Source organism: Orycteropus afer, unplaced genomic scaffold, assembly GCF_000298275.1.
Source record: "Orycteropus afer afer isolate SDZICR_OR568_19922 unplaced genomic scaffold, OryAfe1.0 scaffold00394, whole genome shotgun sequence".
In the NCBI taxonomy this organism is placed as follows: domain Eukaryota; kingdom Metazoa; phylum Chordata; class Mammalia; order Tubulidentata; family Orycteropodidae; genus Orycteropus; species Orycteropus afer.
This window is the reverse complement of record NW_006921981.1, coordinates 2615774-2640232: the sequence shown is the minus strand read 5'-3', so window position 1 is coordinate 2640232 and position 24459 is coordinate 2615774. Positions and strand designations below refer to the sequence as shown.

At 41.9% G+C, this 24459-nt stretch overlaps 1 protein-coding gene across 1 annotated transcript in view; it reads left to right on the top strand.

Moving 5' to 3' along the window:
- The first annotated feature begins 1733 nt into the window (after positions 1–1733).
- Positions 1734–24459, top strand: part of B4GALT6 (beta-1,4-galactosyltransferase 6) — a 100063-nt gene continuing 77337 nt past the window's right edge. The window contains exon 1 of the mRNA XM_007953450.2: positions 1734–1848. Within this exon, the coding sequence (XP_007951641.1) occupies positions 1734–1848 (115 nt within the window). The remainder of the gene's footprint in view (positions 1849–24459) is intronic.

Here is a 24459-nt window from a genome sequence, read left to right as displayed (position 1 = left end):
CAATGAAAAAATGTGGCATAGCTAAGGAACCAAGCTAATTTAGCTAGTAGGAAGCAACGGCTTTTGAACAACGGGTAGACCACGACCAAGAAGGTGGATTAAACTCTAGACGGTCTGCCAATTGAAGCTGGTGGGGCGTTTAAGGGCCTGTAATTGGCGCCCATAAATCCTTTCAGACCCGCCTGGAAAACAGATACAGCTACAGTAGGACTACCCAATGCTCACCCTCAGATATGAAAGCAAGTCCTATGGTAAGGGATAGACATAGATCCATATCACACAATGACAATTTGTCTCTGTACAAAGACAGGATGAGGGCGGCATTAATCCAGGAAGGAAATACTCCGTGTTCCCTGAGCGTGTATTTTGGAAGAAAATTACTCATTTCCTCAAGATACCCTTTTACTTCCAGGTACATCATCATTATCGATCCCCAGGGCAGAACATATCAGAGGCTCAGACTCGTTTTCCAGCCCCGAGAGGCGCAAAGAGCTGGAATCCCCAGGCGGGCAGGGACGGCGGTGACGCAGGAGGTGATCCAGTCGGAGGTCCCGGCGCGGGGGCGTGAGGTAGGGACTGGTAGCTCGCCGAAATCACCGCGGGCCAATCAGGAGGCGCGATGTTTCGGAGGAGGAGATGGGAGGGCGCGGGGACCTTTCGGATATCCTCCAGTCCCGGCGCAGCGCCGTCCGCTGAGTTCCGACCGAGAGCGCTGAGCCACCGGGAGTTGGGACGCGCCCGCCAGTCCTGGAGTTCCTCCGCGGCTCCCCTCCCTCTCGGGCCCGCCCCCTTCTCCCGGCCAGACGCGGCTCAGACGGCGCCCGACCTCCTTTCTGGCCGCAGCGCGCGTCGCCAGGCAGCTCCTCGCCTGGTGTCCGGGGGCCTGCGGGGGCGGCGCCGGCGGGGGCGCCTCACCCCGGGCTGGTGGCGGTAATGCTGCTGCCGTTGCCGCCCTTGCGGCCGGGCGGGCAGCTTGCGGCTGCGGCAGGAGCCGGAGCCGTAGCGCACTCGCCACTCGCCGGGACGCCGCCCTCTTCTGCCCTCGGCTTCCGCGGCCGTCGCGGGGCGCCGGGGCCTGGCGCGGCATGAAGAGGAGGTTACGCACCGGCGAGCGCCCAGCTCCTCGGCCCCCAGGGTCCTCGCGGGCCCCCGCGCGTGGCGCGCGCCTGCTGCGGCCCCGGCGCCCACGCTAGCCCCGCGCAGGCACGAGGCGCCGTTGCTGGGAGGAGAAGGAGGCGGTGGCGCAGGCCTGTGGAGTTCCCGCGGCCCGGGCACAGAGCGCGGGTTTCCGCGTCCTAGACACCGCCGAGCAGGAGCAGCCGGGGAGCCCGGGCGTGCTGCAGTTTGCAGTCCCTCTCCGCAGGGGCGCCGCGGCGCGCACCCAGCGCCTCTCCCCACCTGCAGCCCCTCCTCCAGCCGCTGTCTGGCGTTAGAACACGCGTCCGCGCCCTTCCCCAGCCTCTTGAGCTCCTTCCGTCCCCGGCTCCCCAACCAGCGGGCCCTCTCCTTCCTCCATTCCTTCCCCTACGTCTTCTCCCACCTCCCCTCCCCCGACTCTGCAGCCTCCCATTCATTCTGTCCGCTCCCTCCTCTTTCCTCCTTCCCGCTCGGGTCCTCTGCCCCGGAGCCTTCCCGCGCGGACCCCGCTGCACATTCATGGAAGTTTAGGGCTTGCACGGTGCCCCGAGTCCGGCCTGAGAACGCAGCCCGAGCTGCTGGCAGGGAAGAGGAAGATGTCTGTGCTCAGGCGGATGATGCGCGTCTCCAATCGCTCCCTCCTCGCCTTCATCTTCTTCTTCTCCCTCTCCTCGTCCTGTCTCTACTTCATCTATGTGGCTCCGGGCATCGGTAAGCACCGAGACACACCCTCACCTCCCACAGTCACCCTGAAGGAAACGCTGATTGTTACTTCTGGGATTTGAAGTCTAAACTGGGGCCTTCAGAAAGGTTTTTATTTGAATATGAGATTTCACACTTGTCCATTAAACTGCTTTGGGGCATGGCTGTGGTATGTGACTTTTGTTAATCACGTTGAAATAAAGATTGCATCAAATGGGCTTAGTAAAATTAGGTGTGATCCGCCCTGGGTGCTCTAGCCTTTCTTTGGATGTATTCACGACAGCATGATCCATTTAATATCAAGTCTTTGAGTTAGTACTTAATGGTCATTTTTTCTGAAAAACACTCAAATATAATATCTGGTTGTAAAAATATGATGGAGAAACCATCAGGGAACGTGATAGAGTTCAGGAATGTGTTCTAGCTCACTTTTTTAGAATGGGGTCAGGGAATATTGGTGGCACACTTGAATTTTTAGGGGCTAAGTTGCCTTGTAAGAAGAATGCTCTATTTAATCTGTTTGGGTCTGCTTTTCATGGGCAGGTTGGTTCTTCTACCTGTTAGGATGACTTTGGAGATAAAGTAATAATCATTATGTAAGAACTTGTAGTTTAAAAATTTAACCTTCCATATACAATTTTTTGGTCTTTGGCCTGAAACACAATTTTTGTATAATCCGTTTGAATTGGTCTGTTTATTAAAAATCTTTCCCTCTTTTGGTTCTAAAGGAACCAATATGGTATTGTTCTAATACATGAAAAATAGGAATTTCATCTGGATACATCCTATATTCAGAACTTTTCTAAGTTTTCTTGTTTATTATGTATTTAATGTTAAATTGTGTAGTAACAGCATCTCAAATCATTATTTTTCTTTTTTCCCTAAATTTTATTTTGTTGAGAATCTTATCCTTTTCTTTCCCCTAGACTCTCTTTTGAGCCAGTGCTATAACAATATCACACCTGAGTTAGTTAATATAACAGCTCTTGAAACATTTACATTAGTACACTCTTTGGAGAGAACAATCATGGGGGAATAGAAGGGCTGTGTATGCACAAGGAGACAGCTGGGGGGCAGGAGTGCATGGAGGGAAGGACACGGGAAGAGATAACTACGGGGTGCAAGTGTGAGGGGAGCTATTGCATTGTGGTAAATTATAATCAATGTCATGAGACAAAGTGTATGTGAGCTGCTGTATGGAAAGTGAATTTGCTCTGTAAACTTTTACCCAAATCAGTCAGTCAGTCACACACACACACACGTGCACACGTGCACACGCTCTGCAAACTTTCACCCAGATATCTCTCTCTCTCTCTCTCTCTCTCTCACACACACACACACACACAGAGCTCTTACAAAGTGAAAGCACCTGGTTGAGATGGAATTATTATCAGGACATTGTCTCATATAATAGATTATTTTAATTAATTGCAGAGGGGTAGGAAGCAGGAAACTCGGAGATTATTTTATTCCTTAAAAAAAAAACTGCTACTTTTCTTGATTAAACTTTTGGATGTAAGTAAGAATATACAAATGTATAAGCCCAGATAAAATGTTTGAGAAGACAGTAATTATTGAAATCTCAACATATCCCAAAATACAAGTTTGAGGTTGAAGTTTGAAGGAGTATGAATATTTTAACACAATTCTCTATTAATGCAGTGGTTTCTTTAGGCTAACAACCCCTGAAGCCTAGCGTACAGTAGGAATGAAGGTGATCCAAAACCAAATCCTCTGCCATGGTGTCAATTCTGAATCATAGCACCCCTACAGGACAGGGTAGAACTGCCCAATAGGGTTTCCAAAGTTGTAAATCTTTATGGAAGGCAATTGCCTCACCTTTATCCTGTGGAGCATCTGGTGGGTTTGAACCACCAACCTTTATGGTTAGTAGCTGAGTGCCTTAGCCACCACACCATCAGTGCTCCTTGGGGCAGTGATAGCTCAGTGGAATTTAGGTTAGCCGTGATATTCAGCACAGGCTTTTCTTTAAATCCTCTGCCATTTTGGCAGTCTTAAAACTAACTCTTTATTATATACAACTTTTTACTTCTCATGCATGTAGTTCTTTTAAAGATTGGGCGTTATTTGAGGGATATTATTTTTTTCAAGCATTTAACTTACAGACTTTGGAGAAAAAGTTTCTTTACACTGTAGAAAATAATTTTCTTGGAATTTTGAGAAAGGTTTTAAAGTTATGTTACCCAAAAAGATAAAGGAAACCAGAATTTCAACTTTTACTTGACAGCTATCTTTTTTTGTTGTTGTCATTGTTAGTGCATTAAGGTGTTATCAATAGATTCTTAAAATTCAATTGCTGTGAAATGCTAACGATTTTTTTTTTATTACTCAGATGCTTACTGTTTGCCGTAGAGCAGTCACTGCTGTGTCATGATGCCATAACAGATTTGGCAATTATAGGCAATTAGGTTGAACTGGTTTAGACTACTCTGTTCTTGTGGGTTATAACTTAAAAAAATCTCTTAAACAGAGCAAGAAAAATGAAAACCAAAACCTGTACCAACTTGTTGAAATGAATTTATTTCTAAAACCTAGTACTGTTCCCACCAGCCACTCCTTGGAAGGAAGAGTGGGCAATCTGCTTCCATAGAGATACCACCTCGGAAACCCAAGAAGGGGTTGCTATGAGTCAAAATCGACTTGATGGCAGTGAGTTTGGTTTGTTTTGGTTTTAGTACTATTTGTTGTGTTATGTGCTGTCGAGTTGGACCCGACTCATAGCGACCCCTCCTTGGGTTGCCGAGGCAGTATCACTACAGAAGTAGATTGCCCCATCTTCCTTCCGAGGAGTGGCTGGTGGGTTTAAACCACCAGCCTTCTGGTTAGCAGTCAAGTACCTTAGGCACTATGAAAAAAAAGTCAAACAACAACAACAACAGAACCCTCCTATTTTATCTTTAAGTATTGGAAATCTTTTTTCCAGATCCAGATTTTCACCCAAAAGTTTAAATGTTATCATTGGAAACAAAATACTGCCAGTTTTTCTGGAAGTGCCAGACTCACTTCACTGATTTTTCAGAAAATGTTGGTCAAATACATGAGTCTAAATAGCCATAATTTGTCAGTTGTTTTCTCACATAAAAATGGTGTTCCCTGAGAAACGTGGCCAGTTCAGCTGACTGACAGTGCAGCAGTCCCTTGCACAAGTGGTTTTCCTCCAGACAACCACAGTACCTTTGCGTGCAGTGAAAGTGCCTTCATGCCTACTTCCTGCCTCACCACATATTTCTTGTTAAGAAGATACAGCCAAAACTAATTAGCTTCTTAGTTTTCATTACATACACATGGATTCTTCTTGTAATTACTTATATTTTAGCCTGAATTATATCTTGGGGAATTTTTTTTATGGTTAAAATATGGTATATAAAAGTATCTTTTATTTCTGTTCTAAATAAATGCTTCAGATCTCTTCTGTAAAAAATAAAAAAAAGTATTACTCTACCAATCTGGTTAGACTTCAGTTACATTTCTCTACCTTGTTGATTCAGAGACCTATTTTTGGGATACGCTTTTCCCGGCAGCCCTTCTATTATTTTTAGTTACTGTGTAGTCTCCTTCACCTGTGTCTATCCCTTCATCCTTCCCTCCCTCTCTCCTGGGCAGATGTACCACACTGTTATAGGCAATATGTTCTTGTTCGTTTTTGATGTTACTCAGCATTTTCTTAGCTGGGTCTTAATTTGTAATGAGTTGCATAGAACTCAAAGCCCCATAAACTTTTTTTTTTACTTCATAAAAAAAAAACCTCCTGTTTTTTTTTTTTTTTAATTGTGATTTGTGAAAATTTACAAAGCAAATTCACTTTCCATACAGCAGTTCACATACACTTTGTCTCATGACATTGACTACAGTTTACCCCAATGCAAAAGCTCCCCTCCCACTTCCTCCAGATAGTTGCCTCTTCCCTGAGTCTATACCTCCACACACTCCTGCTGCCTTAGCTGTCTCCCTGTGCACAAACAGGCCTTCTATTCGCCCATGATTATTCTCTCCAAGGAGTGTATCTGCCTCAGGGTGTAAACTCATATGCCTGTCTTTTGTTTGGCTGGAAGCCACAGGTGTGGGTTCAATTCCAGACCTGAAGGGCAGCTAGGGGCCATAGTCTCAGTGGTTCCACCAGGCTCTATCAGACCAGCAAACCTGGTCACGCCCCCTTTTTTTTTCTCCAAATGATTTTGAGTTTTGTTCCACATTGTTCTCCCTCTCTATCCAGGATCTCCTGCATAGATCCCCCTCTGAGTGGTTGACAGTGGTTGCTAGGCACCATCTAGTTCTTCTGGTCTCATAGTCGTATAGAATGTAGATCGTATGGTGTTCCAGTTGTTAGGACTCATTGTTTCCTTGAATCTTTGGTTTTCTTCTTTCTTCTTTGCTCTGGACGAGGAGAGGCCCATCATTGCATCTAAATGGCTGCTTACAAGCTTTTAAGATCCCAGTTGCTACTCACCAAAGTAGGAGGTGGAACAGTGTTTTGTGTAGTATGTTATGCCAATTGAGCTTGATGTCCCCTGTGACTATGGCCTTAAGCCCACTGGTTCAACTTCTCGGTCCCTCTGGGTAGCTGGCTGTGACCAAGAAGTGGCTGCAACTTTGTCCCTTGTCAACTCTACTATACACCTGGGAATTCTTACAGATCATCCAAATACACTTCTAGGACCATTGTCTGCCAACCCTATACATGGTCTTGGGTACATTTCCTGCTTCATAGACATAACTAATAGTTCAGCCCGTCCACCCATCTCCACCCGTTTACCCATGTTTGCCTTCACTGACAATGCAGTACTGTATGTGAAAAAGGGTTCATCTTTGTTGTCTGTACCTGCCATGTACCTCTCTTTCTTCTTCAGTGCCACCATGTCAGTCACTCACATTTGGTACATTGCCCTTCTCTTCACCGAAATCAATACTTATCTCTACCTATCTAACAGCGTTCCCTCCCCTCCCACCCCTGGTAACCAACAGAGAAAATTTCCTTCCATAGATAAACCTTTCCTTGACTTTTACAGTAATGGACTAATACAATATTTGTCTTTCTGTGATTGACTTATTTCACTCAGCATAATGTCCTCCAAGTTCATGCATGTTATGCGGTGTTTTGCAGATTCTACGTTATTCTTTAGGGTTGCATAGTATTCCATTGTGTGTATGTACCATAGTTTGGTTATCCATTCCTCAGTTGATGGACACCTAGGTTGTTTCCATCTTTCGGCTATTGTAAATAGTGCTGTGATGAACATAGGTGTGCATATGTCTGTTCTTGTCATGGCTCTCACTTCTTTAGGATATGTACCTAGTGATGGAATGGATGGGTCAAATGGTATTTCTAATTCCATCTTTTTAAGGAATCGCCATACTGCTTTCCACAGTGGTTGTATCATTTTACAGTTCCACCAACAGTGTATGAGAGTCCCAATCCACATCCTCACCAGCATTTGTTATTTTCTATCTTCTTCAACTTTGCTACTAGTGCTCTGGCAAGGTGGTATGTCATTGTTGTTTTGATATGCATCTCTCTAATGGCAAAGCCCATAACTTTAAGACATTTCAAACAGCCTTGAAATGTCTTATTCACAGAGGAAACAGAGAGATAGTCTTTATATCATGAACTTTAGTATTGAGGGAAACTGGTTTGTAGACATGCCTACTACCGTCGCAGGAAGTCCATGGACAAATGGCCCTAGATGCACTAGATCTGTAGTGGCAGAGCCGTGAATTGTTTCTCATTCTATGCTACCTTTGTGCATGATTGCAAAAAGATGCATGTAGTGTCCTTCCAAGGTTTTGACTTGACTGGATAGAGTGGAATTTTATTTTGTTTGAAGTTATCTGCAATATGACTTGCAACACAACATATTTTACTAGAAACTGCTGCTTAAATAATTGTCCTTTTCCTGTATCTAAGGAAATGAACAAATTCATGAATTCATTTAACAGGGAGAAATGGAGCACATGATACAGGCTCGACATTGTCTGAGGCACATAAGATTTAGAGTTAAATAAGACAGAGTTCCTTCCTTTATAATGCAATGGTAAAAGTCCCATAAAGGAGTTGTAACAAGTCCCATGAAGCATGCAGTGGGGACCGAGGGCTGGTTAAAAGATTTTTGGAGGAGGTGATAGTTGGATTGGGCCAGGGAGGAAAGGTGGGAATGGTCAGAATTGAGCAGGAATAGTAGAAGGGAGTCTGGTCAGAGGGAACACCACAAGCAAAAGTAGGTTCTGGAAAATGAAAAGTAGTTCCATTTGGCTACCACTTTGTGGCACGTGACCAGATTAGGAAAGGTCTCCTGCACTGTAGTGCCCAGCCTAGTGTTCAGGCACTTGAGGTCCCTGAAATTCCCAGCAGAGAGAAACTCGTCTTGGCTTAGGCAAGCTGTGAGCTAATGTATCTAGCTGTCTATGATTAAGACAGAAAATGTGGTATAATCAGCGGGGCGGTATAGTAGGGAAGATTGCATAAGTTTCCTGGGAGTGGGGATTTCATTGTCTCTTTGACTCAACATGAGCCCTGACTTTTTCTAGACACTGACAGACTGTTTTGTTCTTTGGATGGAGGTAGAATGTGGTCAGGCCACTTTAGTGTAATTTTACCTTTAGGGAAATGACCTGGCAAAAAACTTTGTTATTTGGGCCTCCATGGGGTTTGAGCCTGCCTGGGAATGGTGGAGATGGTGCTCATGGGAGGTTAGTGTGGCAGTGTATGCACGTGCAGCCTACTTCCATAGAGCCAACCCCAAGGAGGGGTTGTTGTAAGTCGGATTTGACTTGATGGCGGTGAGTTGTTTTTTTTTTTTTAATGTGCCATATGGGAAGGTGGGCTAGTTAGGCCCTTGCTTGGCCTACCTGACCCTTTGGCTGGGTTTCTGTCTAGGCTACCTCAGAAGGTTTCCTGTCACAGCACTTTAGCCTCCTGAGCCCGGCTAGGTGGTCCTAGTTGTATTCCTTTTGAGCTGCTGTAATCTGCTCTCTGTTTTCAAAGATCTTTGTTTTCTTCTTCACCAAGCCTGAGACACTGTGTTTTTCTACATGGCTCCTTCCAGTGGTTCTTCTGGTTGAGCCATGGATTTGAGAATCTCTTTCCTCTGGGCCTTCCTCACTGGCACACACATCCCATGCTAAAATGTTGTCCTGTGAAGAGTGGGAAACACCACAAGTTTTGAAATGGAAAATGATGCAATCCTTTGTTTTAGTGTGATCCTTCTAGCCTGAAGACGGGCTACAAAGGGCAGCCACTGTCAGGGAGACCAGGTAGGAAGTTGCAGTAGTTTAGACTTGAAGAGATTAGAACTTGATTTGGCTGGTGGTTGGATCAGGCATAGCTGAGAAGAAGTGAATGGTGGTGAGATTGAAAGAAAAGGAGTGGCATTAGGATGATGCTGATAGTCTAGGTTGGTCAGCTCACCAAAACCAAACCAAATTCACTGCCATCCAGTCTATTCCAACTCACGGCAACCCCTGTTGGGTTTCTGAGGTGGTAAATCTTTACAGAACTAGGTTGCCCAATCTTCCTTCTGGGGAGTGGCTGGTGGGTTTGAACCACCAACTTTCTGGTGAGCAGTCAAATGCCTTAGGCACTACACCACCAGAGCTTCTGGTTAGTCAACTAGATGGCTAACAATAGGAATACAGAAAAGCCCATGTGTTGAGGAGGATATTTTGGTTTGAGAGAAATTGAGTTGGGATGTCTGTGGGATATCCAGAAAGAATATACCAGTAAGGAGGAGGAAATAAGGGCTTGGAGCCCAGGAGGAGAGAGTTGGATATCTTCAGTGCAGTGTTGGATTACTCAGTAAGCAAGGTAAGCATGGGCTTACTTGTGCTTACTTACTATTCTGTAGTGAACAAGTTCACCTTTTTTTTTTTTTTTAAACCATATCGAAATTCTGTTTCTGGGTATGGCTGGCATCTGTCTTTCTCTCAAGCACTTTCTTACAGAATCAAAGCTTCTTTTCAAATTTGCAGTTCCTGACAGGAACAGATGTCCTGTAAGCAAGGTAAGCATGGTCTTACTTGTGCTTATAAATCTGTAGTGAACAGTTTCACATTTGTTTCACCACAGCTGGTTGAAACAGCTTGTTGTGAAACAATATAAAACTGATTACTGTGTATTAGTAAGCAAGCACAAGTGAGATCATGCTTACCTTATGAGTAATCTGCCCCTGCTTCATAAGTAGGTGGATGGCACTTACCAGTTTCTTTCCCAATGCATGTGAGTAATAAATCTCACTCTAGCTGGCAGAAGGGGTTCACTGAGTTACTCTTAACGTGGACTACAGAAGAAGCCCAATTGTAGTTGGAGAAGTTTCCCATAAAGCTCTGCTCCCCTTTTCTCTTTCCAGCCCTAAATGGGAGTCAATATGGTTACACTACGGAAAGTTTGAGATGCTGACTGAGGAGAGTTCTTATAGGCTGAGGAGAAGATAGCCAAGGATGAGGCAATTGAGAAGGAAAACAGGGAGATCATGAAAGTGAGGAAAGGCCTTATGAAGAAATTTTATTCAATTAGAAATTGCAAAGATGGTAATCAATAAGATGCATTTTGCTATGGAGTAAGGTTTGCTGGGGTAAAGTTTGAAAGGAGAATTACTGATTTGGTAATTAGAAGGTCCATAGAAGCCAATACATGAGCAATTTCTGTAGTGTCGTGAGACCATACAGAATTGGGTAGTAAATGGAGCAGTCAACTGAAAGTGGCTCATTTGGTAGGAAGCAAGGGGTGTATAGTGAAAGGGGGAATGAAATGGAAAGACGAACATGTGGAGGCATAAGGGATAAGGATAGATATGAAGATTTGAAAGAAAACATGTAACATGTGCTCTAGGCAGACTTCATTCCCTTATTCATACAGCACACGTTTGGAGTAGCTGTCTACAGGGCACTGTGGTTCAGCATTGAATCCTTGTCTTCATGGAGCATTGTTGTTGTTGTTGTTATGTGCTGTCGAGTCGAGCCTGACTCATAGCGACCCCTCCTTGGGTTTCTGAGGTGGTATCACTATGGAAGTAGATTGCCCAACCTTCCTTCTGAGGAGTGGCTGGTGGGTTTGAACCACCAGCCTTCTGGTTACCAGTCAAGTGCCTTAGGCACTGTGCTACCAGAGCTCCTTCATGGAGCAGAAGAGCATAGTTTTTGTTGTCTTAGGTGCTGTCAACTCAGTTCTGACTCATAACAACCCTGTGTACAACAGAACAAAACATTGCCTGGTCTTATGCCATCCTCATAGTCATTGCTTTGTTTGAGCCCATTGGGACAGCTGCTTTGTCAGTCTGTCTCACTGAGAGTCATCCTCTTTTTCATTGACTTCTCCTTTACCAAGCATGATGTCTTGCCCCAGGAATGGTCCCACCTGATAACTTGTCCAAAGCACACGAAACAGAGGCTCACCATCCTCACTTCTGAGGAGCATTCTGGCTGTGCTTCTTCCAAGAAAGATTTGTTTGTTCTTCTGGCAGCCCATCGTGTATTGAGTATTCTTCACCAACACCGTGATTCATATGCCTCAATTCTTCTTCAGCTTTCCTTATTTATTGTCTAGCTTTCACATGCATGTGAGGCGATTGAAAATGCAAGGGGTTGGGTCAGACACACCTTAGTTCTCAAAGTGACATCTTTGGTTTTTAACACATTGAAGATATTTTTTGCAGCATATTTGCCCAATGCAGTATGTCATGGGATTTCTCGACTGTTGCTTCCATGGATGTCGATTGTGGATCCAAGTAAAATGAAAACTTTGACAACTCCAGTTTTTTTTCTATTATCATGATAATTATTGCTTATTAGTCCAGTTGTGAGGATTTTTGTTTTCTTTATGTTGAGGTATAATCCATACTGAAGGCTGTAATTTTAATCTTCATCAGTAAATGCTTCGAGTCCTCTTTTAGTAAACAAGGTTGTGCCATTTTCATGTTGCAGGTTGTTGATGTCTTCCTTCAATCCTTATGCCTCTTTCTTCACATAGTCTAGGTTCTCGGATTATTTGTTCAGCATACAGATTGAGTAAGTATGGTGAAAGTACCACCTTTCCTGATTTTAAACCATGCAGTAACTCCTTGTTCTCTTTGAATGACTGTTAGTCTATATACTGTTCTGCATGGGCACAGTTAAGTGTTCTGAAATATTCAATTTTCAAAATGATATTCATAATTTGTTGTGATCCACACAGTCAAAGAAAGGCTTTTGCATCGTCAGGAAAACACAGGTGTATAATCAGTGGGAAATTCTGATAACTAAAGAGTTAACTGAAATAGAATATGAAAAACAGGTTGCTATGAGATCAAGAGTTTTTAGGCATTAAGAGAAGACTTTCTTAGCAAACAAAGATTAAGCTGAGAGCAGAAGCTTTAGTTAGTCGGGTAATTAAAGGGTTGGCTTGGGAAATCATGCTTTAGGCAGGAATAGAATATTTGAAGCCTACCAGGTGAGAGGAATGGAAAGTTAAAAAAAGGGTTAAAGCAGACTCCTTGGGTGTTTTGAGTCCACTTAGAGGCATTTAGAAAAAAGGTCCGGTGAAAATTAGCCATTGAAAGCTCTATGGAATACAGTTACACTCCAGCACACACAGGGTCGCCATGAGTTGGAATTGACTTGGCAAGCGGTTTTTACAGGCTAAAGCATAGAGCACAGAGAACAGTGTGAGTTGAAGGGTGAAGCAGAGTGAAGTGTGAAGGGTCCAGTTAGAGACATTGGAGCAAGCTGGGTTCACGATCTTGAACTTCAGCCTGAGGGCAACGTCACTTGATTACAAGTTTTAAACATGATTAGATTTATATTTTAGAAATACCATTTAGGCTTCACTAGTGTGAATGGAGGAGATCCAGTGGTGTACTGTGTAAGGCTTGTGACAGCTAATGGAGGTTCAAACCCACAAGCCACTCCTTGGAAGCAAGACTGGGCAATCCACTTCCATAGAGATACCGCCTCTGAAACCCAAGGAGGGGTTGCTATGAGTTGAAAACGACTTGATGGCAATGAGTTTTTTTCCCACCAAGAGTGTGACTGGATTAAAGGGAACAAGATTGGAATCAGAGAGACCAGGTAGGGGGTGTGGGATCGAGTGTATAGGTTGATTCATTTTGGAGATGGAAGAGAAAGAGATAAAGATGTTTGTGATAACAAAAATTAGATGCCTGGTTGAGAAAAGTAGTTGAGGGCATTCATATCTGATAATGCGATCTACTTCCGTAGTGATACTGCCTTGGAAACCCAAGGAGGGGTCTCTGTGAGTTGGACCGACTCGACGGCACATGTCAACAACATGTTTCTTTAAGGAAGGAGATTGAGTTATCTGTTGGGAATGAGGCACTCTGTTGGATCAAGAGTTTTTAGGCATTAAGAGAAGACTTTCTTAGCAAACAAAGATTAAGCTGAGAGCAAAAGCTTTAGTTAGTCGGGTAATTAAAGGGTTGGCTTGGGAAATCATGCTTTAGGCAGGAATAGAATATTTGAAGCCTACCAGGTGAGAGGAATGGAAAGTTAACAAGTAGCCTAATATAGAGCAAATGTTCCTAGACTAGATTTAAGACATTTTGTTTCTGTCATGGTATGTACTCACTCTGTCTTTCACTGCCATTGAGTAGATTCTGACTCATAGTGACCTGTCCTTGGGTTTCTGATGGTCTATCTCTACGGAAGTGGATTGCCCAGTCTTCCTTTTAAGGAGTGGCTGGTGGGTTTGAACCACCAGTCTTCTGGTTAGCAATCACATGCCTTAAGCACTATGCCACCAGAGCTTCTTAGTATGTACTAGAGGCTTAGAAAGTAATAGTTGAATGATTGAATGTTTCTGATTAAATCATTTCCCTTGGTGAAGGAACTCCAGTGTGTTCTCTCTGTAGCTAACTCAACAGTGTCATTCTGGTGTTAGGTACTTTGGGAGACTGTGGAGGAGTGGGCAGAGGATTGGAAACTGGAGAAATGCTAGGATTTGGTCAGTGTATTAGTTATCTATTTGTAACGAATTACACCAAAATTTAAGATCTTAAAATAAGAGATACTTGTTATCTCATAATTTCTGTGGGCCAGGAATCTGGACACAGTTCAACTGCATGCCCCTGGTCAAGGTCTCTCACTAAGCTGCTGTCAGGATGTTGTCAGGACTGTGGTTGAAGACTCATCAGTGAATGATCTGCTTGGAAGTTCACTCATGCCGTTTTTTGGCAGGATGCAGTTTCTTGATTGTTGTGGGTCTGATGGCCTTCGTTCCATGGGAGTTGGATGGAGGCCTCCCTCAATTCCTTGCTTCATGGGCCTCTCTTTAGGGCACACTGCAACGTGGGAGCTGGCTTCCCTCAGAAAGAAAGAAACCACACCAGCGAGTGCAAGGCCGACTTCCGTCACTTTATCATATTCTCTTTGTCAGAAATGAGTCTCTGTGACCACACTCAGTGGGATGGATAGGACATCTTAGAGACTGCCTATCACAGTCAGGTTATCATTCTCTCTCTCTCTTTTTTTTTTTTTTGAGAAAAAATAAAACTTTATTCCATAAGGGCAGCTTTAAACTTTTAAACACATATGTTTCAAAAATGGGCTTTTATAGTTAGTTTTCAAGAATACTCTTGAAAGTATACTTTAATACTCTTTGTTGTTGTTATGTGCCGTCGAGTCGGACCCGACTCATAGTGACCCCTCCTTGGGTTTCCGAGGCATTATGACTGCAGAGGTAGATTGCCCCGTCTTCCTTCTGAGGAGTAGCTGGTGGGTTTGAACTGCCAGCCTTCTGGTCAGCAGTCAAGTGCTTTAGACACTACGCTAATACTCTTTAGTGGTTACTAAATTTGTTGTTGTTCTTAGGTACCGTTGAGTCAGACCCGACTCATAGTGACCCCTCCTTGGGTTTCCAAGGCAGTATCACTACAGAAGTAGATTGCCCCATCTTCCTTTGCCCCATCTTCCTTCTGAGAAGTGGCTGTGGGTTTGAACCGCCGGCCTTCTAGTTAGCAATCAAGTGCCTTAGGCACTGCACTACCAGAGCTCCCAAAGAGACGGCACTGGCTACTTGGCGGGAGGGGCTGGTGGGTTTGAACCGCCAGCCTTGGGTGTGGCAGCTGATTGCCTGAGGCCCTGAGGCCATCCCCTAGGGTCTACTAAATTTAGAACATGTTTTAATTCTTGTGAATTTTAGTCTCTGATTTTATTTAGAGACTTTCTTGTGTGTGAATAGCTCTATCGCTTATTAGTTCTCTCTTCACACCTGTATTAATACTCCTTTCCTCCATTGTCTGTCTTTGCAAAAGCCTGCTTTTTAAGGCTAGAGCTGGGATATGATTTTCTAGAAATGAATCAAAGTACGGGACGTAAGGACTTAATATAGAAAACAGTAAGGTTTATAGTATTCTGCTTCTATAGGATTCTCAAGAACTTCCTAAAGAAAGGGTCCTTATAAGATCTACATCTTTTCCATGGGTCTGTTTTTTCCTTCCTTCTGCTTCCTTTCCTTTGTCCTATAATGCTTTTTCCACAGGTTCCATGCTGGGTTCTTCTTCAAATGAAGCTAAAACTTTTGTGTTAGCACACAGGGTACAGGGACCTCTCTCATGTCTGCACTGGGTGAAGTCTCATCCCTTCTCAGAGACACATCTGGAGGGCAAAGTGATACTCATAGTTCCCAACCCAGTTCCCAGTTCATTGCATCTACTTGCCTAATCCACTTAAACTCCATACATGCTTCTTCACCTGCCCACCCCCCCTTACCCTTCTACCCACACTGTCTTCTGTAACTTGTGTCCCCTTTCAAGCTTGGGTTTTCAATTTTGTCTTAAAATGTTGGGGTGGGTGGGGAAGGTAACGTAAGGAGAGGAGAGAGGCACATTACGGAGTGAGTTTTCTAGAGCTTGGATTTCCTAGGTAGCTTCTGGGCATTCCTAGAAAACTGACAGCCCCGCAGGCTGTCTGTGCTGTTTGCGGTATTTTTCCCGCAGGCCAGTTGTCTGGCCGTCTTGGTCCAAGCTGCTGCTGGCTGTTGTTGCCATGGCCTTATCTTGCAGTTGACCAGTTTAAGCACAGCAGCCTGTCCCAGTCCCTCATGCATTCCTCTTTTCTCTGCTTTCTCCTTTTTCCTCTGAAACTAGCTTTCTTTTAATTTTTGGAGAACACAGTGGTTTAATATTTAAAAAAACCCTTCATTTCCATTCCTGTCTTTTGTCAGTAGAATAACAAGGAGAATAATATATAAGTAATATTGTGACCAGAGGACAGGATCAGGTTCATTGAAGGTTAAGAGGTTTTCTGAGGACACCTACAATGCGAGCACTATGCCTTTGGAAAATTAAAAGTTTGTGTTGATTGTGATTGGATATTTTTATCTCAGTCTTGAGCACACCAGAGCATGTGAGCCATCACCCTGATTTTATTTTTCTCTTGCATTCAAATCCTATATTGGGTCAACTTGATTTGTTATGTTTCACTGTCAGACTACCTGTGGGTCCCTCATCTTGCATATACTTGTTTTCCTTCATAGCAGAACTTAGCAGAGTTTGGTTTAAGCTACGACACAAAGGCCCTCCCCCGTCAAGATAGGGAAGAGAGTTTACAGGTGTTAATCAGTAGTTAAATTTTAGCTATGAAACACAGCAGAATGTTTAGAAAAATATATTTAATAATTTTAAACCTTAAATTTGTAATTATTTTTTTCTCCAGAGGTATGCTAAATACATCGTTTTGCTTGAACCTTTGTTTTCGTGATTTATTACTTGAATTAGTGACAGTCTTTGGCTCTATCAGATCTTTATGTTGTATTTTTTGAGATGAAATAGACATGTCAGTGTCTGAACTGTGCACAAGTCGGAAAGTTATGTAAATGAGGATACATTTAATGCAAGTTAAACTAATAAGAAATGAAGATAGGAGGGTTTTGATTGTTACAAATGTTACTAATTACATTTAGAAATTGTCACAAACAAGGAATCTCAAACATCAGTGTGCCTTACTTGAAGGTCTGCTGTCACAAGCTTGTTTCCCAGCTTCTACTCCCAGAGATTCTGAATCGGGTTCTGACTCATTTTTAACATAGATCTCAGGTAATTCCTGTTTGATGACTTCTGCACAAATTGTTCAGTGACATTAGTTACATTTTTCACAATGTGTCAACATTCTCTTTCATTGGATTCTGTTCTGTTTCCAGTGCTCTAGTTTCCCTGCCCCCATATCTTTTATCTTTGCTTTACAGTAATTATTGACCTTTTGGTCTCAAATGGATATTTTTTTAATGGAGCACATACTCAGAGGTAGTATCCTTTATTCTGTGTGCCAGTCTGTAATTTTGCTGAAAGGTGACCTCCACGCATACCTTTGGTTCAAGGTTTAAAGAGTATCTCAGAGGGATAGTCCCAAGTAGTCCTCTAGTCTTAACAAGTCCAGTAAGTCTGGACTTCTTAAGAATTTGAGTTCTTTATCTTCTTCCCATTCTCTCAGGGTCCATCTGTTGTGTCCCTGATCAGAATAGTTAGTAGTGGTAACCAGGCACCATCTGGTTCTTCTGGTCTCAGGTTAGTTGAGACAGTGGCTTGTGCAGGTAGTCAGCTGTTTAGACTATTCTCTGGGTCTTTGGTTTCCATCTTTCTCTTTTGCTTCTGATGCACAGAGACCAGTAGTTGCATCTTAGAAGGCCGCTTACATGCTTTTAAGACCCTGGATGCTACTCAACCTCGTGAGGATGCCCAGTGTGAACTTTTTGCCAGTTTACTGAGTTGTCCCATGAGACTAAGGTCTTAAGCCTTCAAACCCAGTAAACCAGTCTTGCAAGGTATTTTATTATGTCTGAGAAGTATCTGTAACTGTGTCCTCTATAAATATATATGCATGCACAAATTTGTAAATGTACGTATACATACATCTGTGCACATGTAAGTACATAGCTATACCTATACAGTATATCTGTGACTATACCCTTGTGTTTTTTATTGTTATTATTATTATTGCCAAATTATACACATCATATTCTTTAGCACAAGCTTCCTTTTCCTTTGAGCACTTCTTAGTGGCATCATTTACTTTGGTCAAGCTGTGCTCATTATACCCACATATGGTGCTACTTTCCCATCACCAAAAATAACAAGTATCTGTGATCTAGAGAGTGCTTTCCTCTCCCCCATCCATCCCTGTTAACCACCATTGATCAGTGATCTATGCGTATATCTGTTCTTTTTATAAAAGTAGAGTCATACAATGTTTGTCCTTGTATGATTGATTTTTTTCACTAAGTATTATATCTTACATGTCCATCCATGTTATGATATGGTTCACAGACTCATCATTGTTCTTTATGGTTGCATAGTATTCCATTGTGAGTATGTACCACATTTTGCTTATCTGTTTGTCTGTTGATGAGCACTTGGATTATTTCTTTCTTTTTTTTTTTTTTTTGCTGCAGTGAACATAAGTATGTGTGTGTCTGTCCCTGTTTCTTTTATTAGATCTCTAGGGTATATACCCAGGAATGAGATTTCTGGATCTTAAGGTGTTTCTACTTCTAGTTTTTTGAGGAAGTGCCATTTTACATCCCTATCAGCAGTGGATGAGGATTCCAATCTTCCCACATCCTCTTTATTTTTCTTATCAGGGCCATTGTAGCTGGGATAAGATGGTATGACATTGTAATTTTGGTTTGCGTCTCTCTAATGGCTAATAATCGTGAGCATATTTTCATGTATTTGGTTGGCTGCTTGACTGTCCTCTTGGTGAAGTGTCTGTTCATGCCCTTTGCCCATTTTTAAATTGGATTGTTTGACTTTCTGATTTTGAGGTGTTGAAGTTTTCTGTATGTTTTAGAGATTATACCCTTTCTGGATATGCCATTTCCAAAGATTTTTTTTCCCATTCTTTTTACTCTTTTCATGAAAGTCTTTTGATGAGCATAAATATTTAATTTTCATGAGGTCTCAATTATCTAATTTGTCTTCTGCTACTCATATATTTGTAGTTATGTTTGTTATCCTATTATTAAAAAAAGAATTATTATTTTTTAAATCAGGTCCCATGGTTTTCTGCCAGGAACTTTATAGTTCAGGTTTAGCATTTGGGTCTTTGATCTATTTCGAGTTAGTTTTTGTGTATGGTGTGAGGTATGGGCTAGGAACTTTTAAAAAAAACCACAAATGGTAGGAAATAAATTAAGTGCTAGATACATAAACTTTCCAGAATTCATTATCTTATATATCATTTGATTTTTCATAGAAGTAATCTTACTTTTTGTAAACCAGATTGACTTGTTTATAATATCCTGTTTTACTAGAGATAGAGAGTGGCTGTTATGTTGATGAATATTTTTCCTCCAGAAGAGAAATGAAAAGAGTAGACAGAGCCATCATTTAAGACAATCAGTATTATTCTTTAGGAATGTGGAATGACTAGGCTATTGAGTTATAAGTTGATCCTAGATTTGTTATCTAGTGTTTCTAATTACTAGAAAGAACAAGGTCAGTAAAGTATTAAAAGTGTGTGTGTGTGTGCACCTCCTTACAGAGGAGGCAGTGGAAAACATTTCAAAACAACATATTCTACAACATTTGGCTAGAAAAGTCTCTGTATAATACCTCTACAGTTTACGATCTATGTGAGGTTTGTTACTAATAGAATACCTTGACTGAAATGATGTGGCCTATTTTGTTTTTAGAAATTTGAGGCTTACTGGTATCAATATGATTTTACTGTAACCATGTTATATATATTGCCTTCGTGATAATTAAGTCAAAATCAAATCAAACCAAACACACTGTTGTGGAGTTGAACCCGACTGATAGCAACCCCTCCTTGGGTTTCCAAGATGGTATCACTATGGAAGTGGATTGCCCATCTTTCCTTCCAAGGAGTGGCTGGTGGGTTTGAACCACCAGCCTTCTGGTTAGCAGTCAGATGCCTTAGGCACTATGCCACCAGAACACCCAATAATTAAGTCAATTGCCCAGAAATTAACACTTCTAATTATAGAACACTTTTCAGATTGACTCACAGGAAGAGAAATTGGACTTTATTTTTACTGAATCAAGAGACTGAAGGTAGAGAATTATAAGGTGCCTTGTTTACAGACTTGAAAATATGCTCTAGCTTTGGAAATCTTTGAAATTTATTTTCCACACAGTGTCCACTGTCTAGACAGTATCCCTGTCTAGTTATCTAGTGTTGCTATGACAGAAATACCACATGCAGATGGCCTTAACAGAAATTTTTTTCCTCAGTTTGGGAGGCTAAAAGTCTGAATTCAGGATACCAGCTCCAGGGGAGGCTTTTCCTTTGTCTTAGCTTGGAGGAAGGTCCTTTTCTCTTCAGCTTATGATTCCTGGCTTCTTAGAGATCTCCATGTGTTTCAGTATCAGTCTTCCCCGTGATCTGGGAAGTTCTAAGTATCGGGATCCTAAGTCCAAAGGATGTTCCCCTCTCCTGGCTCTTCTTTTTTGGCAGAAGTTTGGTCCCTCCTCTCTCTGCTGGATTCTCTCTCCTTTAATCTCTTAGTAAGATAAAAGGTGTGATTCAAGCAAAGGTGTGACTTGAGTAAGGGTGGGACTTGAGTCACCCCTTAGGTAAGGCTGTGACCGAAGATAACACTCCACACTAATCTTCTCTCATTCACGAAATAGAGGATATTTCCATCAGATCACAAAATGGATGACAACCACACAACACTGGAAATCATAGCCTAGCCTAGTAGATACATATTTTGGGAGGACACAGTTCAATCCATGATAGTACCTTTCTCTGCTTTTGATTTGAAGTCATTTTCATTTCATAAATAAATAAGTTGAAATTCTGAAGCGTAATTTAATTGTAAAACCACAAGGAAATTGGAGATGGTTGTAAAACAGTTCAAATAGTTCTCACTTTTACTTTTTCTCATATGATAGAATTCTTTAAGCACATAGAGATTCATTTTACTTTCACATTATGTACTCTGAAATCATTAATATTCAACAATTTTATAATGTTTCATGGTCATGTTTATTTCTGGTTTGTTCTTTTAGTCTGTAATCTCATTAAATGAGTTTCCTGATTGATTACATTTTTAAATTCTGGTTAATTGCCTCCATCTTCCTTCTCTAATTCTCTCATTTCCTCCTAATCCTACTTTCCCTTAATGTGGTTTATAACTCTAATTTGTGATGGTGAGTTTCTTAAGGTTCCTGTCATGGTTAAAGAACTATTTCCTTTAGGAGAGTAAACAGTGTATTAACAAATGACAGTGTGTTCAGAGAGCTGTCTTGCATTAGGGCAGTGTATAATAACTAGATCTGGAGTGTCCTTTTTGAATTATCAGCTATATTTAAACTAGGCTGAACTGATGATCTGCTTGTTGCAAAAGAGACTTCCAGTGATTTAGGCGGTTTGTGTCTCTTCAGATCTTGGTTGTTTATAGGGGAACCCACACAGCCCCTTCATTTCTGGCACTGCTTAGTAAATGATAAGCATTCGGTACATATCAGCATTGATTTAGGGCTCACCTAGATAATCTAGCATAATCTCATCTCAAGATTCTTAATTTAATTGCATCTATAAATACCTTTTTCCCCCCCAGATAAAGTAATATTCATAACATCCAGAGGTTCTGAAAATTAGAATGTGTATATATTTTATATATATATATATATATATATATATGTATATAGCTTTTTGGAGAAGTTCATTCAGCCTACTATGGGTGGTTATAAGAATTGGATGAAATGTAATTAATTCTAGGCTATACATGTACATATAGGAGTATAGGAGCTCTGGTAGCATGGTGCCTAAGGCACTTGACTGCTAAACAGAAGGCTGGCGGTTCGCATCTACCAGCCACTCCTCGGAAGGAAGATGGGCAATCTACTTCCGTAGTGATACTGCCTTGGAAACCCAAGGAGGGGTCTCTGTGAGTTGAGACTGACTTGATGGCAAACAACAACAACATATATATGTATATGTGGACATATGTATGTGGGTGTGTATCTCTGAATGATTTTGGCAATAACTACTCAATTCTACACCTTCCTGCTGACTTTATCCCTCACTGCCATCCCTGTTGGGAACCATTTAGAAGCTCATCCTTATATTTCATTTTCACTCTGCTCAGCCATGCCCCAAAAAACCAAAAACGAAACTCACTGCCATCGAGTCGATTCCAACTCATAGCAACCCCCTTTGGGTTTCTGAGGTGGTAAATCTTGATGGAAGTAGATTGCACAGTCTTTCTTCTGTGGAGTGGCTGGTGGATTTGAACTGCCAAGCTTCTGGTTAGCAGTCAAATGCCTTAGGCACTATGCCACCAGAGCCTAGGGTGTCCTTATGGCTATGGCTTCCTTTTCCATGTACCTTTTCAGACCACAGTCTTCCTGACACTCCAATTCAGGCATTTTATCACCTTTTTAAAAGTTACTTCTCATCCTTACAGTGACCTCTAGTTCTTTGACCTTCTTTTCCTGTTTTTTCAGACCTTCTATCTATCCACTTGGATGTTTCCACCTTATTTCTATTACTGCTACTATACTGTTGGGCAGTCCTACTTCCGTAGTGATACTGCCTCGGAAACCCAAGGAGGGGTCACTATGAGTCGGGGCCGACTTGACGGCAAATAACAACAACAACAACAACTACTACTATACTGAAGGTAGACCTTCATTTGCTGATGTGGCATGACTGAAAATGAGAAGAAACAGCTTTAAACATCCATTAATTGCAATGTGAAATTATAAAGTATGAATCTAAAAAAATTAGAAGTTGTCAAAAATGAATGGAATGCATAAAGATTGGTATCCTAGAAATTAGTGAGCTGAAATGGACTGGCGTTGGCCATTTTGAATCTGACAATAACATGTTCTACTATGCCAGGAATGACAAATTGAAGACGAATGGTGTTGCATTCATTGTCCAAAAGAACATTTCAAGAGCTATCGTGATGTACAATGCTGTCAGTGATGGGATAATATCTATAGGCCTACCAGGAAACCAGTAGTATTTGAAATTATACACCAACCACTAAAGCCAAAGGTGAAGAAATTAAACTTTTTTTTTTAAACCAACTTCTGCAGTCTGTAGTTGACCAAACATGTAATCAAGATGTATTGATAATTACTGGTGATTGGAATGCAAAAGCTGGAAACAGAAACATCAGTAATTGGAAAATATGCCCTTGGTGATAGAAATGACGCTGGAGACCCCATGATATAATTTTGCAAGACCAACGGCTTACTCATTGCAAATACCTTTTTTTCAACAACATAAATGTAAACAGCAACTATACATGTGGACTTCACCAGAAGGGATACACAGGAATTAAATCTGTGGAAAGAGATGATGGAGAAGCTCAATATCATCATAAAAAGGCCAGGAGCTGACTGTGGAACCGACCATCAATTGCTCATATGCAAGATCAAATTGAAGCTGAAGAAAATTAAAACAAGTCCACTAGAGCCAAAAATATGACCTGGATTATATTCCACCTGAATTTGGAGACCATCTGAAGAACAGATTTGATGCATTGAACACCAGTAACCAAAGACCAGACAAGTTGTAGGATAACATCAGGCACATCATCTATGAAGAAAGCAGAAGGTCCTTAAAAAGACAGCAAAGGAAGAAAAGACCATTATGGATGTCAGAAGAGACTCTGAAACTTGCTCTTCAATAGAGAGTAGCTAAAATGAATGGAAGAAAGGATGAAGTAAAAGAGCTTGAACAGGAGATTTCAAAAGTCAGCTCAAGAAGGCAAAGCAAAGCGTGATAATGAATTGTGCAAAGACCTGGAGTTAGAAAAACAAAAGGGAAGAACACACTCAACATTCCTCAGGCTGAAAAAACTGAAGAAAAATAATCAAGCCCAAGTTGTAATATTGGAAGATTCTATGGGCAAAATACTGAACTATGCAGGAAGCATCAAAAGAAGATGGAAGAAATACACAGAATCAATATACCAAAAAGAATTGTCAATAATCAGCCATTTCAGGAGGTATCATAAGGTCAAGAACCAGTGGTATTGAGGGTAGAAATCCAAGCTGCTCTGAAGGAATTGTCAAAAAACAAGCCTTCAAGAATTGACAGAATATCCACTGAGATGTTTCAACAAATGGATGCAGCACTGGGGGTGCTTATTCATTTATGTCAAGAAATTTGGAAGACAGCTGCCTGGCCAGCTGACTGAAAGAGATCCATATTTGTGCCCATTTCAAAGATGGGTGATCTAACAGAATGTGGGAATTATTGAACATATCATTAATATCACACACAAGTAAAATTTCTTTTTGCTGAAGATAATTAACTGTTCAGGCTGGATTCAGAAGAGGGCGTGGAATAAGGGATATCATTGCTGATGTCAGATGAATCTCAATGAAAGCAGAGGATACCAGAAAGATGTTTACCTGTGTTTTTTTGACTATGCAAAGGCATGTGAATGTGTGGATCATAACAAACTTTGGCTAATATTGCTTCCAGAGGGGCAGGGGGGCTGCATCTTCTGACCTCCTCTAACCCTCCAAGAGGAAGACAGGATTACCAGCAGTAACCCAAGGCCTATTCCTGCCAGGCCAGACATGCTGCCTCCCCCCTCCAGCCCTTGCTCCAACCGTTCCTCCCAAAGCACCCACCACTTCTCCTCTGGGTTCGATAATTCGCTGCAGTGGCCACACAGAACTCACAGATTAC